The 22,635-nt window shown below is 40.4% G+C and overlaps 1 protein-coding gene across 2 annotated transcripts in view; it reads right to left on the minus strand.

Moving 5' to 3' along the window:
• The window catches only part of nedd9 (neural precursor cell expressed, developmentally down-regulated 9), a 37,372-nt gene extending 21,923 nt beyond the window's left edge, over positions 1-15,449 (minus strand). The window contains exon 1 of one of the 2 annotated variants that reach the window (XM_071499793.1): positions 15,338-15,449. Coding sequence is in view for 1 of the 2 variants with exons in the window: in XM_071499792.1 (XP_071355893.1) it covers positions 11,255-11,266 (12 nt within the window). In the remaining variant the exon portion in view is untranslated. Of the gene's footprint in view, positions 1-11,254; positions 11,481-15,337 lie in introns of those variants that run through there. The other variant, XM_071499792.1, reaches the window with a different exon arrangement.
• Positions 15,450-22,635: the final 7,186 nt, after the last annotated feature.

A 22,635-nucleotide genomic window follows, 5' to 3' on the forward strand; every position in this document is an offset into this window, starting at 1 on the left:
TACAAATGAGTCTTCAAGTCTAATCACTACATGGGATAACATACTGTACATCTGTTTGTCTGTAAATGACTAAACAAATGGAATATAGATTTGCTCATTTTATATATATTATTTTATATTTCCCTACATAGTGTAACAACACTGCTTTATGGTGATTTCTGTATTTCATCATTTTTATCAAATGTGCAAGCCCAGACTGTGGCACAGGGAAGGGTTAGTACTTTAACATTTTTCTACATGTAAAGTTTTAATAAGGTCAAAAGAAAATATATAATACAATTTGCATTTATTGTTGTAGTTTTTACACACTGCAGTGGGCTCAACAAAACAAGAAGGTTAATATTAGGGCTGCAGTGACTATTTTCATTATTGATCTGTCAGGCATTTTCTTGAAATGTCTTGACTCATTGTTTCATCTATGAAATGGAGAAAAATATCCATTCCAGTTGCTCTACATCTGTTCGTCTGCAGGAGTCTGACATTATTCTGAGTTTCTGCAATAAACATGAGCCCATACAGCATCTTTCATACATCTGTTGTGGTGAGTCTGGGGACCACAAAGATCCCAAAGGCAAAAGTTTGACACATTTTCACACACTTGTGCCTTGTTCTCACTGAGGTTTAGCTTTTAGTAGGGCAGAGCTTGTGGTCAGAAACATGCAGACAATATAACTTCATATCACCTTGACTGATAAAGAGTGAGTCACAGGAGAAGCAGAGCAATTCAAACATAATGACTGATATTACGAATCCGGAGGGTCATGTGAAACACAAAACATCACCTCTAATTACACTGAACAAACAGTTGTTAGCCATAATGGCCAACAGCTCCGTGCAGACCTTTTTGAAGTGATGCAGAGGGGGGAAGACTCAGCTCCCGTCGTCTTGTTTTTGTTTGTTTCAGTCCGCTGCACCACTGTAATCGGAGCAGGTGAAACTGACTATTAAACCGGGCGTCAGATCTCTGGCATAAACACTGGTTAGTCACAACACGGTGACTCCATCACTTGCCATTGATCCTCCTATAAACACACATGTTTGCCATTTGTCACCTGGCAGGCAGGCAGGCAGGGGAGGGGAGGGGCCTTCTGCTTCACCCACAGATGAGTGCGAGCTTCCAGGAAGTTATCTGTTATAAGTCAGCGAGGCGGGAGGTTGGAGGCTGCTTCCTAATGTAAATATGAAGCGTTTCAGGTCCTGACCTTGAATCTTAATGATGAAACACAGGCTGACAGAGGTGCACAGAGTGGGGCTAGACGGCACGAACAAGATCTTATCTCAAGATCACATTAAAGGTCCTTGGCTGTATTTCAGACCTTTAAGGCCGTTATGAACCTGTGCAAAGCTTCATACACAAGTTTTGTTAGCTGTCTAATTCACTAACCTTTAAATTTCCTCCTTAAAATATACGTTCATCATAAAGTTTACTCTGATTTTACTTAATGTGTCACCTTATTTATTTTATTTAGTTTTACCCTTGATTCCTATTAACCTGAAATAGTCTGTCATTTGCCTGTCATTTGTATCATTTGTTCTGATTTAGAGCTGCAACTATTGTTCCATTAATTGATTATTCATTCAACAAAAAGCTAATCAGCAACTATTTTTAATCAGAAATAACAGGTTAAATAATTTGTTAAGTTAAAATGTTTGTTAAAATTCTTTGGCTCAAGTCTCTCTTTGGGGCTTTGGACTGTTGGTTGAATGATAACAAGCTGTTTGAATATATAATCTTGGCCTGTGGAAAACTGTAAAATCTAACATTTCATAGAGAAGTGATTAATCAAATAATTGGCAGATAAATCAATATGAGAATAATCATCAGTTGCAGCCAACAGTCTAAAAACCATTAGTCAGATACATTTTTTGCCTTCTGGTATGTGAAGTAAATACAATTATTGTCATTATCAATTAATCTGCCAATTATTTTTCTGATCAATAGTTTAATTGTTTAGTCTCTGAAATGTGAAAAGTACCATCACAACAGAGTCCAACGTGACGTCTTTAAATGTCTATTTGTCCGCCCTACAGTCCAAAACCTAAAGATGATGTTCACTTTACTCTGATAGAAAACTCTGGGCTCTCTGTTGATTGATTAACTGATTGATCTTCTAATCATTACAGCTCTAAAGATGTTAAAGTAAAAACTTTGCTAATTCTGGCCTAATTACTGAAAATCAGATCAGGAAGATATTTAACTTGTGTTTTTGACATAAATCTCTCAAACATTCATGCATGTTTTCCTTAGGGGTCTCCCAGGTCCCACACTGCCCCTGGCAACATCTGGCTTCAAGAACCTCTCACAGCTTCGTATGTTTTTGTCATTAAAAAGCGAAGAATCGTGCAAAGCTGAGCTGTCCAGATTCACACCTGGAGCACGATATCCAGTCTGAAGACTCAGCTCTCTGAGCCCCCCACCCCCTCCCACCCCAGCCACTCCGAACCCCTCCCTATGACTCACACACCTCTACATCAACAAAGCCCTTTTTTTTTTTTTTTTTTTTTTCCACCAGCGTCTCGCCTGAACACAAACAGTACAAACGTCCTCTCATTTGTGTGGAGAGTCTGCGCTGACCAGTCCAAAAATAAAAAAGGTCCTTACGTAACTTCACCGCCTGCTGAAAAGGCCCCACCTCTGCTTTCAGTAAGAGCTCCCTGGGTGGTTTTGGCTCTGCCTCTCCGGGGTACACATCAATCTAATAATAATGAAGGTGGCTTTGGCTAAACAAGCTCACAAATACTCAAATTCCCCTGTTACTGCAGCCAGAAACACAGCCACACCACACAGCAGAAACCCGCATCCCCACGGCAACGGGAGCCGTCCTGCTTTCAGAGAGACGAGGATGTTTTCAACCCAAACAAACACAAACTGCTCCCAAAAAAAAAAAAAAAAGTGGTACGGTCCGACTGTGAGACCATCACGCTGTACCTCTGCAGCGGGGCCGGTGTGAAAATTAGGGCCGTACCACTGTAACACGTGTCCCGGGGTGGTTCATACACACTCATTTGGCCTCATTTCACATGGTTAAATATAGAAAATAATTATAGTAATGACGATAATGAGGACCTGATGACTTTTACGAGTCGCTCCTCAGAGTGCGGCCTGCTGCGGGTGAGAGCCAGTTCAAATAAATGGGCCGTATGAAGGGTTCTGGGTAGGAAAGGCTCATGGGAAGTGGTTCAGAGCTCAGGGTACATGGTAATTTCTTCATTTGGACAGTTTTCAGGAAGGTTGACCCTCTGATTACAGCCTCCACAAGCCCTGCCAGTGGCTGTGTATTAGCATAATTACACAGCAGGCTCGGTGAAACTTTACCTCCGCTGTTTGTGAAAAACTCTTGAGGTCCATGTCACAAGTTTGCAGCTTTCATTTTCAGCCTCACCACACATGAAACACGAGCAAACATATGTACTGCTGCTTCACAGTGATTGATGTCTTACATAAGGATCTGTAGGTCAATACCTAGTTACGCCACAGTTACAGCGACATGGAGGGAGTTGTAACTGAAATCAATCAATAGCTGATTTTAGCCTTGAGGTTTATTGACCAGTTTTGCAATAGTTACTGTCAAACACAGCATTAGATTTCCTGCTCGTTCTCGTTTTGTGACTAATTATCATCTAATTACACATATTTCTACGTTTTCATTCAACCACAAATACCAAGACGCAGCTCCTCCAAGCTGGTAGAAAAGGCTCCATTCATTCTCTAACACTGCATAAAAGACTATTGTAACCTCAGTGTAAATATGACACCCACCACCTTCCCTTCTCTCGTTTGTGATTCACGAGCTGCAGCACTAAGGACAAAAAAAACTCCTTTAAACAGCAACAGCATGGCAACTGTGTCTTCAACAGGATACGTGTTGCGTCTAACCTCGCTGCAAGCTGTGACAAAATCACCGATGCTCAACAGATCTCAGTTTGAGAGATGAGGTATTTATTTAGTCAGTGAATTTGCGTGACTAAAACTGTGTCATAGGCGAGGAGTTTCCCTGAAAACAAAACAAAAATAAATTAGAGCTTTTTTTAAATGGTGGATATCAAAGCTGAGCTCTTTTCAAAGCTCCTGTATAACCGCTTCCTGTGAACACAAATGTAAAGTAGATCAGACAGATCTAAAGGTTTGTGAGATGGGCAGGTGAACACGTGATCTAAGAACAGCAGGAAGTTAATTACTGTAGTTTGGCCCAGTTGTCAACACAACACAGCCACTGGAGGCGATTAAGGTAGACCACATGAAGCACTTTGCACCCAACTTCAGCAATTTGTGTCAACAACTGTGTCACAGACACGATACACAAACCTTTAGATTCAGTGTTACCTGCACTTTCAGGGGAGATCATTAACATCTCTGCTTAGAAACCATTGTAAAAGATGCCGCAGAACTTCAGCAAACTGGAACTGCTAAAAGCGAATTCAGCGTACTTAATTTTCCAAAAAAAAGTAATACAAAGACAGAAGAACAAAGACTGAAACCATGGCAACACTATACTATTACATCTGTAACAACAAATGAAAAAACTCACTTAAACAATAATGAACAAAACAACTTTCTCTCTGTATGGGCAACTTTTTGTCAGTCAAATCTGGCAACACTGCATCTGAGAGGTCATGTCTTTTGTCATGTATGCTCCATATTCCTTAAAGTAAGGTTTTCAAACAGTTTTGTGACTGTGTTGATATAATAACTCCAGAATCCCTCAAAACATTTCAACCCCGTTTTAACCCCATTCCTTTCATTCCTGTCAGATACAGTGTTTCCACCACTGTGGGGTTTTCTTTTGTTGCACTACACACTGGGGCTCATCAACCTTGGCTAATTACAGCTGTAAGAACTGTTGAAATATGTGGGCTGAACACAACGGCACCTCTGTCTGCCACATTTAGAATAACTCACAGGAAGTGATTTGAGTAACTTCTTGGGTAAAATGACTGTCCTCCTTCAGCTCCTCCTCACTCAGTCCATTCATCACAGTTGTTTTATTTTTTTACTGTCACATAAACTACAAGGTAACTTGACATGACGCCCTCCTCCGTTTCCATCCCACTCCTTAGCCTGCAGCATTTCCTGCCTCCCGTACAACCCAAAGAGATCCAGGCTATGACCGACCTAGTCTTATCCTTTCACATCTTGGACTCCCTCACTCTCGTCCTGAACACCAAGTACAGCCTATAATTAGGTGTGAAAGCCACACTGGAGATATTCTCTCAAAATGTGTATCAGTTTCTGTGAACTGTAAAAGGCTGCTGGGGAACTATATTGTGCAACGTTGCTTCTCATATTCTGCCAAGTCATTCAGGGCCTGTGCGAAGCCGCAGGAAGAGAAGCTGTCCTTCAAACTCAAGACCCATGTTGGCATGTGTCCACACTGCTGAATGTATATGAATCCCCTGCAAGCTCAAGAGGCATTGTTCAGCTGCTGACACTGACCTCTGACTCAAAAAGACAATTTACTGCTCATCCAGGGGTTGAGAAAGTGTCAGAGGCACAAAAAAAATGACAGCATGGATGATATTCAAGGGGCTCCAGCCAAGAGGCGCTCAGTTCTGGCGGAGCAGAGACGATGTGGATTATTTCCAAGCCTGGCACTGATGCCAAACGAGGGTACATGAGTGCATCGTGGTAACCCCCAGAGAGGAGAGATAATCCCTCCAAGGGGCAATAGCCGAGATGTGAAATATGTTGCATGATATCTCTGCGGGGCCACATTGAATGGTTTTACATATAGGAATAACCAATGAGATGGAGATTCACTCCCGTGTCCCCTCGATTTCACGCTATGCAAAGATCTCACAGACACTAAGAGACGAACAACTGAGGCTGCCATCGTCCCCCTTTGACACATGAAGATAAAAGGAGACTCCTTTGTTCATTAGAGGGAAAAATTTATCCATTTTTAACGCTGTTGAAAAATCTAATCATGATGAACTCTGTTTCTAGAGTTTGTATTTTTGTGAGTAAGAGTTGATTAAGGCTGCAGCTAGTCCATATTTCCATTATAATTTCATTTGGTGAGTATTTTTTTTAATTTGCTCTATAAAATGCCAGACATTTTTGAGAAATGCTCTCAGAACCCAAAGTGATGTAATGTTAAATGTTTTGTTTCCTCTGACAAAAAGTCCAAAACACAAAGATATTCAAGTTTCAGTGATGTGAAAGAGAAAAAAAACAGATAATCTTGACATTGGAGAAGAAGAGTATTTGGATTTTTTGCTTAAAAAATGACTTAAATGATTAACTGATTATCAAAATAGCTGCCAAAGTTCAGTCAATGACTAATTATTTCAATTCTTCATTGGTGGAATTATTTCTTGCAGCTACAAAGAGGTTTAATGGCAAAAAATGCCTAAAATGTCAACACTACACATCAGATTTTTGTATCTTTCTTTTTATTTTTGGCCCATTTCTCATCTGTTTTTTAAATTTCTTGTTCTTACACTGTCCGAAATGCAAAGATATTTAGTTTACTATCATATATGATGAACAAATGCAACAGATTCTCACATTTGAAAAGCTGGAAGCACAGAATATCAATCAATTATCGAACAGCTGCAATTGCTCCAGCTACACTGAAGTGATCATATGACTATATCACACCAGGTAAAGAATCTCTGCAGAAATCTACCTTTTGGTTTATCAGCTGACCATCCTCCAAACACATTTTCATTGGGGCGAACCAGACTGACAGTGGCTCACTATGACTTCAGAGATGACCTTGCAAAATAGTTGGCATTCCTCAAGGGGAAGGACAAGGCGGGGGGTTGGCGAGAATTATTTCCGCCAAAGGTCATACATGGAAATGATTATATGCATTGTTGCTGACGTTGGGTAGTCTCTCTCTCTCTCTCTCTCTCCCTCCCTCCCTCCCTCCCTCCCTCCCTGGCTGAAATGAACACACAATGTAGTCTGTCTCCCCCCTGACCGTTTTCAAATGTTAATGGCTGGCTCACGGTGCGAGGACGCAGCGGGAGATGGGGGGTGTTTGGGGGGGGGGGGTCTGGAGGGCTGCTATTCACTCTCGCTGGGGGAGAAGCTCTTCACGCTCACTGGAAATCTTGCACAGGAGCAATGTTGCAGCAAAGGGACGGAAAATTTACTAAAATATACAGAAAAAAACAGAAGCTAGTCAACGTCACTTCATGATAATACCATGACTTTTTAGCAGGCAGTGGATTAATAAAAGGTCTCTGTTGAATTCAGTCTAAAATATTACAAGATAGGAAGTCAGTGGATCGGAAAAATACACATGGAAAAGCCATTTCACTGCTTAAAAGTGTAAAACTTGCAGATTTCCCTAAAAGGAAACAAACAAAGGAGTTTTTCTCTGAATTTTTTCAGGGGAATACAAATGTTTCTTTCTGCACAATGCCAACCCCCCCAATCCCCTGCACAACCAAACATGCACGCAAACACAGAAAAGATCCCGATGTGCCCCGCTGCCAGACTCATTAACAATGTAAAGGGGCACCTTGAAACAATCATGTGCATCTTCTGAACAACCTTCCCATGCACGATCGCCTGGACTGCTCTCATTCTCACGGGGCGCTCCTCGACCTCCCAACTTCCATCCCATCCCCCCCACAATACACCCAACTCTGTTTGCCCTCTTGTTCCCCCCACAACTTCCTCTCTCTTTCATTTTCTGCAGGCCCTTTCAGCATCACAGATCCTCCTCCTCCTCCTCCTCCTCCCTCTCAGAACAATGTCTGCTCCGCTCTCCTCCAGCTCCTTTGCTTTTGGACCAGTGCCTGGAACCTGAACCCATAAAAAAAAGAAACGCTGAGGAAAACACACACACACACACATATATTGGCCAGAGTTTGGGTTCACCTAATCACTCCTCGCTGTGGTTGTGAAGCTATTTCTGCAACAGTTACGTCAGCTACGAAGGAATGACTTAGAAGGTTGTGGAAGTCTCTGGGCGAGAAACTACGTAAGAGGCTTTTTTTAGTGATTTTTCCCCTGGAAAGGTGTCACAACATTTTAAAGGAATGGTTACACATTCTGGGAAAGGAGCTTTAGAGCTAGACTGGTAAATTGCCTGTTATTAGCTTACAGCAGATATATTGATGCCAGTGTATACATCATCTGATATGTAACAAGAATGTGCTGAACAGAAATGCTAAATTAGGTTTAAGGTTTAATGATTTTCACACAATCCTTTAACAATACAGATCTAAGGGATCCATATCAAGATTGTAGTTTATGTTATGTGTTTGTGTTTAAAAAATGACTATTAGCCATTATATTGTTTTGTTTTCAAGCAGAGAGTTAGATGAGAAGATTGATACCACTCTCATGTCTATACGTTAAATATGAAGCTACAGCCAGCAGCTGGTTAGCTTAGCTTAGCACAAAGACTGGAAACAGAGGGAAACTGCTAGCCTGGCTCTGTTCAAATGTAGCAAAATCTGCTTCCCAGCACCTCTAAAGCTCAATAATTAGCATTTTACATCAAGTTTGTCTAAGCCAATTCTAAAGAATAAGAGATGGACACAAACCCTGATGTAAAATTGATGTTTTTACATTTCAGTTTTTGTACTAATTAAACAAACAAGATACAAACTGTTAAATCCTGGGAGGTGGATTTTGTTACGTTTGGATAGAGGCAGGCTAGCTGCTTCCCCTGCTTATCAACCCTCTCATCTAACACTCTACCAGAAAACAAGCAGGATTATTTCCCAAAATGTCAAACTATTCCTTTAAACCGCCTCAGGTATCACCTCTTCCTTTCTTTATCTGTCATGCTCTTTCTCCTCAGAAATCCCTGGGCCTCACTAACGCTCTAAGAGACCCGTCTGTGTGTGGATGCATCACGGGGATTAAACGCATTAGGTGACCTATGGAAAACAAGCCCTGACTTCACACCTGAACACCTGTTGGAAACCATCTCTGGTGGCAGGGAGGAGGAGGAGGGCCCTGCCTGGTCAGGACTGCAGCAGCTCACCTCAGGACATGTGACGGGGAGGCCACCGCCTGGGCGACCCCGTCAAACTTCTGTTGAAATATTACCGCTCTTAATATAGCTGTGAATCATTCATCTTGGCTGAGATCAAGAGACAAAGCAGAGGGGACATTGTAAACTTTGACACTGGAAATTTTATCAGCTCTGAACGAGGATCTGTGAGAGTCAAGAAATGTGATAAAAATAGTAGTGACGCAAAATGTGTCATCTAACCATGATGAGGCCTTGATTTCCCACCTTCCTTCACTCTCCCTGCCACCCTGCTTTTCCATGGAGCTGTTGCATAATGTAGATATGTTTATCATAAGCAAAGAGCACAGGCTGCATGGTTTCTATGTGCTCCCTATCTCGCCTGAATGTGGTAAAGACAAACAAAGAAGTGTAGACGCAATGCTACGTCAGAGAGGTTGTACACTGTGCAGATCTCCTCCCTACAGACAGATAACAGCATGGAAATGGTTGTCGATCACATTTATTAACATCCACTGATCAATTGTCTTGTTATGGATAAATACAATGATCATGGAGATCGAGTCATGGTTGTTTCCTTCCCTAAAATCCTTGCCACGCTCACTGGCCTCGCGCCCACACTATTGCCAACGCTGTTGCCTGTCCCGGCTCTGTGAACTGTGTACTTAACAAGACAATGAGTCAGTTAGGACCATGACGCAGACACACAGTGTGCACACCCTCCAGTCACAACCAAGCCCTGCTGAGGAGTGACACCAGGCCCAGTGGGCACTGAGGACGAGAAACCCAAATTACACAGTGTACAGCTTGAGCTGTGTCAAGTCCAGAGTCTGAGCCAAAACTCTGGCAAACAGCAGCTTCACACTTCAGGAAACAGCCCGTTAGAAAGTGAAGCCACTGCCCTCAAAACCCCTGAATCATCCACAAACTTTGCACAATTCTGCACGAGAGAACAGTTTTTGCTTCCCTAATATGGTGAGGCAGAATTCAGACTAAAGAACATGAAGCTAATGATGAATTGTGCCTAAATGTTCCCCAAATAATGCTTAAATTATTTGCAAAACCAGGGTCCAGAGAGGCAGATGAGCATCTTCCCACTTAAGGGCCACAAGTTCAATCATATCCAACATCAATTCACAATGTTGCCACCAAGCTGTAACATCTAAAACATGCCGTCCATCACAAAATCAACCCAGGAATAAACAGTGGCAGACATAACAGGGCCTCTGGTTGGCTACATGCTCAGGTAAAGATCAATCAGAGAGCTCCATTAGTCCAATCAAGACCAGAGCATCAATGAGATTTGATCATTATGACTCATATGATTCATTCATTCAAATGACCTCAGCTAGAAGTGGAAAATGTGACAATTGAGGTTTTTTTGTGTATAGTAATGGTTTGGTTTAGTTTAATTCTGTCATAAAGCAACCAACAGATCAACCAACCAATCAAACAACCAGAGCTGAAACAATTAATTGATTAATCGATCAGTGGAACAACTGGTTGGCAACTATTTTTGTATCAATTTATTGTTCAAACACTTTTTGATGTTATATGTTATTATAAACTGAATATCTTTGGCTTTTGTACTATTGGTCAGACAAAACAAGACATTTTCAGATTTCAACATGGGCACTGTGGGACTTTTCCATTGGCAACAAGGAGAAACAACTGATCCAGCAATCAAGGAAATACTCAATAATGAAGACAATCGTTAAATGAAGTCCTCAGTGAGCATTTCGATCCTCAAGGTGTTTAATTTGCTCCATAAGCCAGAAAGAAAAAAAGCTCCAGCTTCTCCAAAGTACAGATTTAATGTTTTCCTTTGTCATGACAGTATGAATAAAACATCTGAAGACATGAAATCTGTAACTGACATTTTTAATTATTCCTTTTCTGGTATTTTATAGACAAAACGACTTGATTTAAGGGGTGGGGGGGTTGGGGGGGGGCATGGGGCATGATTTCGGTGGCATTTTTACAGTTTACGCCCCTGTGATGGCATTTAACGCAGCCTACACACAGAGATGATACATTCACACTTATCAACTGGAAATATCCAAATAGAAACATGACAGCATCCTGTTCTCACCCCACCGCCTCCGATATCTGCAGTTTCCACCTCATTTTAAAACAAACCAGGATGCCTTCATTTAAATAAGTGAATTACCGCCATAAAAAAAAAAAACTAAGCAGAAAAGTTTCCAAACCAAAGCACCCGCCTCGACTTGTCTGACAAAACAGCTTTTGCTTTAAATAATTTTTCCAGCAAACATTTTGACACAAGAGGCAGAAACCTGTTCCGTTTCACTTACTTTGTATTTCATCTTGCAGCTCTGCTCTGCGACTCCAGCAAAAGTGAGAAATATCCGCTTTTTATCGCACCAAAGAGCGACGCATCTGAATAAAGGCGGGACTGGGTGTTTGTCTGTGCGGTTAACCAGCCATCCGACGCTTCTGACACGGAGACACACGCAGGTAGGAACCAGTCTGGACCCGGACGGCTGCTCTCTACTCCTCGGCTCCGGGTCGCTCCCCAACACATTGACGGGCTGCAGCTCATTTGCATAAACAGTCGCTGATTGGTCCAACGAAACCTTCTGTCCCCGCCCCCTCTCCCTTCACCCGCCCCCGCTCCTTCTTCTGTCGCAGAAGTGACGTCATCGCCACCATACATGTGTATGTTTATACTCAAATAAAATAAAGCTGCTCTCTCTGATTCAGTCATGTATCAACTAACATTGCAACATTAAAATGTTATATTCGTGGATTTTGTAACTGTTGTTATTATTACAGGCTGTGGGACACGATTCCTCAAATATCAAAACACTTAGCAAACACAGCACAGTCTGTTATATTATCATTTCTTTGCTTCTGATTATTGATTATTGAAAGGGACAACCAGCGGAAACCAAGAGATAAAAAAACAACCACAAAGAGACACAAAATAATGCAAAACAACCACAAAGAGACACAAAATAATGCAAAAACAACCACAAAGACACACAAAATGATGCAAAAACATCACAAAGAGACACAAAATGATGCAAAAACAACCACAAAGAGACACAAAATGATGCAAAAACAACCACAAAGAGACACAAAATAATGCAAAAACAACCACAAAGAGACACAAAATGATGCAAAACAATCACAAAGAGTGGACTCAAAGTGTCACAAATGGCTGCAAAGAGATGCAAAATGATGCAAAAACAACCACAAAGAGACACAAAATAATGCAAAAACAACCACAAAGAGACACAAAATGATGCAAAAACAACCAGAAAGAGACACAAAATGATGCAAAACAATCACAAAGAGACACAAAATGATGCAAAACAATCACAAAGAGTGGACTCAAAGTGTCACAAATGGCTGCAAAGAGATGCAAAATGATGCAAAAACAACCACAAAGAGACACAAAATGATGCAAAAACAACCACAAAGAGACACAAAATGATGCAAAAACAACCAGAAAGAGACACAAAATGATGCAAAACAATCACAAAGAGACACAAAATGATGCAAAACAATCACAAAGAGTGGACTCAAAGTGTCACAAATGGCTGCAAAGAGATGCAAAATGATGCAAAAACAACCACAAAGAGACACAAAATGATGCAAAAACAACCACAAAGAGACACAAAATGATGCAAAAACAACCACAAAGAGACACAAAATGATGCAAAACAATCACAAAGAGTGGACTCAAAGTGTCACAAATGGCTGCAAAGAGATGCAAAATGATGCAAAAACAACCACAAAGAGACACAAAATGATGCAAAAACAACCACAAAGAGACACAAAATGATGCAAAAACAATCACAAAGAGACACAAAATGATGCAAAACAACCACAAAGAGACACAAAATGATGCAAAAACAACCACAAAGAGACACAAAATGATGCAAAACAATCACAAAGAGTGGACTCAAAGTGTCACAAATGGCTGCAAAGAGATGCAAAATGACCACAAAACGACCAGATGACCACAATGAAATGCAACATAACCACAAGACACAACCATCAAGAGACACACAATTATTATAAAGTTGTTTCTTTAAGTTTGGGTGTCTTGCTGCTATGAATGAGGCCTTTCAAATGAGCCCATAGTCCCATTGTCTCATAATCCATCCATGTTTGGCAATAATCACCCACTCTATATTTTGGAGCAATTATATTATCACCATTAAAAAATTAAAAAAAGCCCAATTAGCTATTAGCAGGTCCAGTTCGTAACGTACCGATGGATGTACAGACTCCTTTAAAATGTTATGTTTCTTACACAAGTTTTGGCGTTCTGAGAAATCACCTCCATGATTCGCAGTCATTTTTAAAGAGGCTATAAGTAAGTTTTCTCTGCCGCTGGATTGTCGCTTGACAAGAGCTTCTGCCATTGTGGCGTTTCACAAGCGGTTATGATAGCAGCTCTACGCCGTCGGGACGAGTCACTATCAGAAAGTGACGAGACGGGTTGGTGCTAGCTGGTTAGCGTGCTAACTTCAGTAGTAGAAAAGACGTGATAAAGACATTGGCGTCGCTTTCCACCGCTGGAGACGGCTAACACTGGCTCTGTAGCAATAGTAAAACTTCTAAATAGCTAATTTAATGCTAGGGTTGAAACAAAAGACAAAATTGAAGATTAAAGACAAACAAAGGTTTAAAATGCTTCATTGGTTTTATCCAACTAGTTACTATTTACAAAAACTTAAGAAAGACATTAATGTACTATTTTATTATTTTTCTTTGTATTTCTTGATTATGTTGGTTGTATACTTAGTTTCCTGCTCTTTATTTGCTATAGCTGTTTCAAAGCAGAAAAAAAGAAAAAAAATTAATTAGATTGTTATATCACAAAAATATTGTTCCATTTACTGGAATTGCTAAATGTACTATACCTTCACTATTAAAAAAGAAAAGGTTTCTCTGATCACATATCAGAAAGTTATTGTTGCTTTATGTGATGGGGAAAAAGTGTTGATTGCTATTCTGAGAAATGGTTTAGTCCTGAGGGTGAAGGAAGTGAGATTATGTAGCATTTTCGTCTGCACAGAAATGTTTCTCTCAGTTCAGAAGAAAATTGCAACGCCTACTAACACAGCTTTTTTTTTTTTTTTTTTTCATCCTGCCCTTCTATGAATAAATAGATAATACTATGATTTTTTAAAAACTGATTTTTTCCTCAGCACTTGCCTTTCCTCCAGCTGTCCTAAAACTACAGAGTTCAGGTGACACAAACATATACTTAAACATCAGTAACTACAGCTTTACTTTGTAATAGCACCTTATTTAGCAGGATTCAGCTGGTGAAATCAGGTTTAGGGATACTGGGTGAAAGGATGCAGGTAATGAGGAAAAAGGTGTGTCTCAGTTTTCTTCCTGCCTGGTTTCTCATTGTATTTTAAAAGACTATAATTGCTGCACAGATGCTCCTTAGACTGAAGAAAGAATTTTTACTGTAAAAATCTAGTTTTGTGCTTTAAAAGTTGTTTTGAAAAATTCAAAACTGGGTACATTGGAGGTGGTTCCTACTATAATGACAACTTCCTGGTTTCAGTGATCAACACAGTCTGACGTGGTATCACAAATGTTACTTGGAGCAGTTGCAGTGCATGTTTTTACAGTTTTATTTTAAATTAATCATCACAAAGCACAAACACCACGATAAATCAAAAGACTTTGAATCTGTCTGTATAGTCTCATAATGGCAGTGGTAGAACAGATGTCACTCTAGAGAATATAGTGGTGTGACAATTTAAAAATACTCTGCAACAAATAAAGTCTTGTCAGATTTATTGACTAAAAGGACAAAAATATAATTACCAAAAATTAAAATAAATCAATATAAGAGCTAAAATGAACATGCACTGTAACAAGGATTTAAGACTGTACTGTAGCTGGTCCGGGTGGGGCTATACCAAACTACCTTATATTCTGCTGAGTTGTTTAAACCAGAACAATTACCCTCATTTCATAAAGCGATCATATATTGAACAGACAAAATCTTCATCTGGAAGTGTGTAAAAGTGCAGTAAAAGTATAACAAATGGAAATGGAAGTAAACAAGTTATACACTCATACGTAGAAAATTCAGGCTGCTGACATTTACTTAGGCACTGTAGGAAGTATTTTGGTGCTTTGCATGTTTACATCAGGAAGGAAGGTTTTTTCTTTTTGTAAAACAGAACTGCTGCAGACTAAATTTAATGTTGACATTTTATGTTTGATCACTACCGACATACAGGAGAGAAGTTGAACATAGTTCTCTATTTGATAAATAAAATGACAGGTGGCAATTTCTAATAAAATCCTGACAGTTTGCAATACAACAAAGAATTATTTTAAGTCCTGTCTTAAAGACTGCGCAGATCATTTTAAAGGTTATTTTTAGCACTCACCCTGACTTGAAGTGAAGACAGCACAGATGATCGCCGAGATGTCACCTCTGTACACCCAGTTCAGCATCTAACTGAGGTGACAAGTAACACCCAGGCTGATCTCCGACAAGCTAAAAGAACAGGCAGGAAAGCCTTCCTCTCTCTGCATCACCCTGCTCACACCTACGATGCACACAGCTTGTCTCAGATCTGTATCTCGTAAGTCATGAACATAGAAAAACACGTCTGTCGTTTCTTTGCACTCACACAGGCCTGACGAGAGCCTTCCGTGGATGGACTATCAAACCGGTCTACCAGGCACAGGCCCATCGGCCCAAGAGGTCAGGGGGCCCCTGGGCCAGAGCCACTGTTTAAAGTGATTGTTAATATTTATTGTTTTGTCAAGTGTCAAGCTCCTTTGGTCAAAATCTTCCTGCACACTGAAAGAGAAAGTTGAAGAGAGTTGCAAAAAGTTTATTTATTTTACACAACTTATGCTGACATTAGTCCTTTGACCAAAATATTCACTTTCCATTCACATTTGTTCACCATGTCACTTTTTACATATAAAATAAATGTTCTCTTTTTGCATCTTTAAAGCCTCTTTCACTTTTTATTGTAACTGTGTGGAAAGTTTTTCTATAAATGGGAATATTTCTCAATTAGAAGACACAAAATGATCAGAGAAAGGCAAAACCTGAGTACGAATGACACAACCACACCCTTACAGTTCTGGGGGTCGTATAGGAGGGGTGGAGGGCTTTTCTGTTTGTGCCCAGGGGCCTATTTTCTCATAATCCATCCATGGGGCCTGCCTGTTAGTTACAGAGACTGTTTTCTGTGCCCCTGCCTGCCATCACAGCTGCTTTAAAGGGGCAGAAACCTCCTGTAATTAGCCCGCCTCTCATGTGTTTCCGAATGCTCTAATTTGTGTCAGCTCATTTATCACAATCACAGGGACCCTATCGGCTCTCATTGTCCCCCGTGAACAGTCATATCCTCAGATGAATGCCTCTTGTAAGGGCACTCAAAACACTCGTTTGTGTAATATACACTGTGCCCAGCTGGAGCCCATTCTCCGGGCCACAAGTGGGTACGGGGGGCTATTCTTTTCTGTGTATGGCATGTGATTATGTGTATGCGAGCACCTGTTTCCTCTGACAAACACAAGTCATTTTCCCATCTGTTTATATCAGCGCTTTGGAAGAAAACAGCTTGAAATAAGCCAAAAAGGTTGTCTATCCTCCTTTCACAACATTTGGCTGGGTTGAATGAGTTCATTAGTCTTCGATCTCCAGTGGCGTGTCATTTCGGCTGGTTTCAGCTCAAGCCTCACATGTTACCAGCTCCTCGTTGGTGGAAATGACGGATTTGGAGAGAGGCTCTTGCAAAATCGCCCTCGTCAGCTTGAGTTACAGCCCAAAATCCTCCCTTTGAATCTCAGCGGCCAGGGGAAGATTTGTATTGGCATCTGGGCTAGAGCGGCGAGTCCCAGTTGCTATGACAACTGCCACCATGGCTGTAGTACTTGCGGTCTCATACCTACTGTATTACATGAGCACAAAAGGCCTCCAGTCTATATGGGTGCAGAGGTCTCTGGGTGTTATTATGGCACATTTCAGCGCGGAAATGGCTGGTAATAGTATGAGTGAAAAATGAGCCGTCCGCCTTTCATCTCCGCCAGGTGTCTGTGATGTTTGGGTTACATAAGTGCCCCTGCAGATCTGACCCCAGGTTTAACAGAGGGCAGAGCAGCCATACATCTTCCATAAGTGGAGATCACAGGGCTCTGTTGCCTGGAGCAGGGATCCTCGCTGCAGATTTCAGCGGATGGACAGAAGCAGGAGGTGGAGGTGGTGGTGGAGAAGGAGCCTGACAACAGTTCCAGTGTGCAGGCCGAGCGGAGGCGGCCCCTCACTGCTCCCTGTGAAAGTCTGTCCCTCAAACTCTCGCAAACCAGCTCAGGCAGATTTATGGGACCACCTCCCCTCCAACCCCCGACACCACCACCCTTCTTGTTGCCTAACTCCACAGCCTGCACTCAGAGAGGCGAGGCCCCCCACTCGTCCTCAGAGTCTCCCTCATTGTGCCCCGTGACCTTGTGCAGCCTTGTGGCCGGGCAGCAGCAGAGAGGAATGTACAAAACACACAAGACAGAGAAGAGTAAGAAAATATGAGTCTCACACACAATTGGTGTCTTGATGTTTTTCTGCCATTTATACCTTAAGCTTTGAATAGATATGCCTTAAAGGGTCGTTTCCCCTTTACCAAAAGAAAAAAAAAAAACTTTCTCTTTAACTCTGTCAGTGGCGTAGGTAGAAAATCTGGGCCCTGTACATAAGCAGCCTCATGGAGCACCCTTCACCTTTTAATATATCCACGCATCTGCACAAAGAAATGAATATTAGTGGTTATTAGGTTCATCATTAGAGCATTGCTGTCAGTTTTTTAGGTCTTCATGATGCCCTGGGAATAAGTTAAAGGTGGAGAGTCATCTTTTTTCTATTTTTCAGTCTGTTGTAACATAAAATTAGCATATAACGTTTAAATAATAAAAAGGTTATTACTCTAGAAGCATTGTCCTTGATATTAGTATTGCAAATGTCCTTTCAGTGTAAATTGAAATGCTTGAAATGACACTGTGTGTTTCTTAAATGTCCCTTTTCAGGGCTGCCAGCACCACAAGCCAAATCTCAAAATAAATAGATAAATTCTCAACATACATATGCCAAGGACAATTTTGTAATATGGGTGAACTGACCCTTTGGTTGGAGCAAAAATTCAGGATTATAATGGATTCATGGTCACATCGAAGATTAGACACATTCTCATCTATGTACCTGAGACAGAAAAAAACATTTGGTTTGTAGTTACGCAACCAATTCCAGTCTGATCCTCCCTCAAACTCTGACCTCTTCTCATAAAATTCATAGTACTTCTCACAAAACACTGTTGCCCTCTGTTTTGAAACTGCAGACTTACCTCAGGTATTTATTTTCTTGTCTTGTTCTTTGGAAGAAGAAGAAGATTGAATTGGAGGTGTGGCATGGAAGACTCCTCAAAATGAACTGGCTGAGTTACACTGGCACCATGTTACTGGGTAAAAGCCTAATGAGAGACCATCAAATTCACAGAAACAATCATGATGTCATTTGTAGGTGGTTGCTGAGCTATTAACCTACACCAGCAACACATCGAACAGACAGAAAAAGAGGTCTTCATGGGCCACTTGGTTTCCTGGAACCAAGGCCTCAGTCTAATTGGGTCCAGAAAGAGTCCTGGAGGTCTTCAGTCCGTGTGTCAATATCACTCAATCAAGTGGATCTGAGTGGACTTGCAATCAGCTGCTATCATTATTGTGCCATTATCATTGCAGGAGACATGGAGGTGAACATAACATCTGCTGCTGACCTTTTAACAGCGGTCTTAGAGGTTCATCGTGCTGCTGCCAGTGCTGGTATTATGTCTCTGTTGGGGTCTCTGAGGGTCAGCTGTGTTTTGGATCAGGTCTAACTGTGCTAAGGTTTTGGGTCAGATCCCTATTTTAAAAAAAACTTGACTTCTGCATGTCTGGCTTGTGTAGGTTTTCAATGGGTCTACAATAGAGACCTGTAGTAAAAAGAAGCACATAACATTATTACTTATGGCCACATATGTTGTGTGGTTGATGGAACAGTTTAACATTTCTTTCTAAAAGTTAGGAGCTCTAAACCTCAGTGATTAGCCTTTCTCTGAAATGACAATTTCTGACTATTAATGACTGAAGTGATTTGTGTTTTCCACCTCCACTGGTAGATCCGACACAATGAACCGTGACAAAATGGGCACAATAGGCTTTTCAAGTCATCACACTTCCAAGTCTCTTGGTGGTGAAAACTGCTCTCACAAACGTTACGTGCTGTGCTTAATGTTCTCAGTCACACTGCTCAAATATTACAGTAGATTAATTCTCTTCTGCACCATTAGCTGAATCGACCACAGATCAGAGGAAACAGTCACAGCACTATAGCTCTGTAGTCTTTAGCTACTGCTGCAAGGCTCCAGTTTGACCAACCTTACTAACATGCAGGGTTTCACTTACGTCTGATTGTCACAGTAGTATTTCAATGACCTGAATAGCTCCTTGTATGCAGCTAAAGGCTTTGCTTTATTTGGCCTTCAGCTTGGCAGTGATATAAGTGATCCACGGTCGCTGAAAAACAAGGCCATAAAAGTCTGTATTAGACTTAGATTGTGCTGCACACGTAAATGCTCAGTGTGAATGTGAATTACTCTTAACTGGCCGCCAAGGCCATCTTTTAAAACCTGGAGTTCAATGTTCACTCTGTTTTTCATCCCTCTCACTTGTTCATTCATTGTACATTGCCCGGGCACACCTTCCCCAGTGAGTAATTTGCCTCTGGATTGGTCTTGTATTCTGCTGCAGAGCCAACTGTTCATCATTCTGTCACCAGCTACTGCAGGATAATGCTTCAGTGTCAAGAGCAGTTTTTAAAATTCAGACGACATACAGATCCCTGCATACAACAGAGCTGTATTAATGGAAACAAGAGAGGTGAAAAATCCCCATTTTACACTTTAAATTCAAGGTCACTGACGTCATATATGTGATATTGACACCAAATAGGCTCAGGTCTTGCTCCCAATCATCCACTTCAGTGAACAATAAACCAGTATATATGTCAGTCAATCCACACATGGGAGCAGACTTTTCAGCTCAAAGTCAACAGCATCTTTCGACCTGATCTTCAGCTCACATGAACCATTTCTCCCACTAACATGAGCATTATTACCCCGTGATAGCAGGAAAAGGAGTACTTGTACCCTTGGTCTGCCAGGGGGTATGTAGAAAGACTGTATAGCATTAACTCAATACATTTTTTTTTATATTCTCACACAAATTAAATCAATCACAACATAGGGAGAGTAGAAACAAACAAACACAGACCAATAACAGCAATATAAATTAGATAAAAATATCCATCTGAGAGAGCATGCAAACTGTCATTAGTAAACTGCTAAAAATAATAAATAGTTAACAGTTCAAAAATAATTACAAGTATTCGATAAATGGTTGAAACAGTTAGCTGAAAACAATGGGAGAAACAGTAATGGTTAAAATAATAATTAGAACGGCTGAAGTTAGCAAAACGTAACTAGTTAGCCAAAAGTAAGTAGCTAGCTAAATGCTGAACTAGTTAGCTAAAAGTAATGTAAACATTCAAAGTGTTAGCTAAAAGTATGATAAGCATTGAAATAGTTAGCTAAAAGTATGGATAAACTATGAAATAATGTATAAACAGTTGAAATAGATAGCCAGCAGTAATGGCATAATGGATAAACATTGAAGTAGTTCAAAGTAAATGGCAGAAAGTTAAAAGTGAACAGCTAAAATAGTTAGCTAAAAGTAAGTAAGAAATAGTTTATGGCTAACTGCTGAAGTAGTTAGCTTAAAGTAAATGGCTGAAATAGCTGGCTAACAGTAAACTATAAATGGCTGAAATAGTTTATGGCTAACTGCTGAATTAGTTAGCTTAAAGTAAATGGCTGAAATAGCTAGCTAACAGTAAACTATATATGGCTGAAATAGTTTATGGCTAACTGCTGAATTAGTTAGCTTAAAGTAAAAGGGCTGAAACAGCTAGCTAAAAGTAATCTATAAATGCCTGAAACAGTTTATGACTAACTTCTGAAGTAGCTAGTTTAAAGTAAATGGCTGAAATAGTTTATGGCTAACTGCTGAAGTAGTTAGCTTAAAGTAAATGGCTGAAATAGCTAGCTAACAGTAAACTATAAATGGCTGAAACAATAGCTAGCTAACAGTAAACTATAAATGGCTGAAACAATAGCTAGCTAACAGTAAACTATAAATGGCTGAAACAGTTAGTTTGTGGATCACTTCTTACATAGTTAGCTTAAAGTAAATGGCTGAAATAGCTGGCTAACAGTAAACTATATATGGCTGAAACAATTAGTTTATGGCTAACTGCTGAAGTAGTTAGCTTAAAGTAAATGGCTGAAACAGCTAGCTAAAATGAAAAAGGGTTGAAACATATCTATAAATGATAAATGGTTGAAACAGACAGCTAACATAATGGATAAACAGTTGAAGTGGTTAGTTTACATGTTACCAAACAGATCTAACCACGCATGAAAACAATACAGGCTACATTTTGATACAGGCTAATTAACAAAAATCAGTTCAAATGAACACATGGAGCCGATGAAGGTGTTTGAATTCATCTCTTGGGACTGAAAAGGTTGTGAACCCCTGGTCTAGGATTTAGAGTCGGGGCTGTGTGTGTGTACTTGACTGTGATGATGCCTGATAATGTGTTGACACTCACACTTGAGCTGCGAGATTCACCGCCTGGTTGGGAGTGTGATAAGACCTCCAGTTGGCGAGGTGACAGACTGAGCGAACTGACCCCCTCTGCTCTCCGTGTGATTGGAGAGCTGTGTGTGTTACTGTGTGTGTGTGTGTGTGTGTGTCTTTGAGCATGTGTGTTTACAGTACGTGGTGTGTGTTATAAGGATGGCTGAGCACACACAGCTTTAATCAGGCCACTAATCCCAGGGTGCTTTAAAGCTGCAGCATTGTGGGGAGTGAAATGAGACACTAAGCCGAGCTTGAGATGATGAGGGTGTTTTTGTGTCTATGTGTCTAAGTCTTTGTGTGTCATTTAAAGGGCTACAGCTAACTTTTATTATTCACTTAACCGGACGGTTATTTTTCTGATTAACCAATTGATTATTTAGTGTGGTTTTTGGAAAAGAGGAGTAGCTAATATGAGAAGTTGAAATATTTAACTGATGAATCTTTTTGGCTCTTGATTTGGTCTGCATGAGCTGATTCTTTTGTCTGTATTCGTTTCCTCGTGTCTTATTGTGTCTTATTTTAGATCAAACTCTCAGACTCTCTATTGAGATATTTAATTTCTTGTTTTGTCTGACCCTCACACTAAAAACCCCATAATATTCATTTAAATAGGCAAATACAAAACAGACACAAACTGAGTTCGAGAATTTGACATTTTTCAATTTTTTTAAATTAACAAAAACATTTAAACCATAGACAAAACTGTTGATAGCTCTATTACTTTAACAGAAAGAATAACTCTCCATTATATCAACACATTCTGACATTATTCTCTATTTAAAGTCTCATTTGCAGACAAGTCAGACCAATCTGATCACAATAAATTTCAGCTCACACTTTATTTTCTCTATTTATCAAATTCCATGCCATTATTTTCCCGTTATTTAAGTGTGTGCCAAAGATTTATCTGTTGTTAGATGGATCCAGCACATTTGGACAG

This window comes from Trachinotus anak, unplaced genomic scaffold, assembly GCF_046630095.1.
Source record: "Trachinotus anak isolate AG129_WGS33_773 ecotype Australia unplaced genomic scaffold, CSIRO_AGI_Tana_v1 ptg000016l, whole genome shotgun sequence".
Lineage (NCBI taxonomy): Eukaryota > Metazoa > Chordata > Actinopteri > Carangiformes > Carangidae > Trachinotus > Trachinotus anak.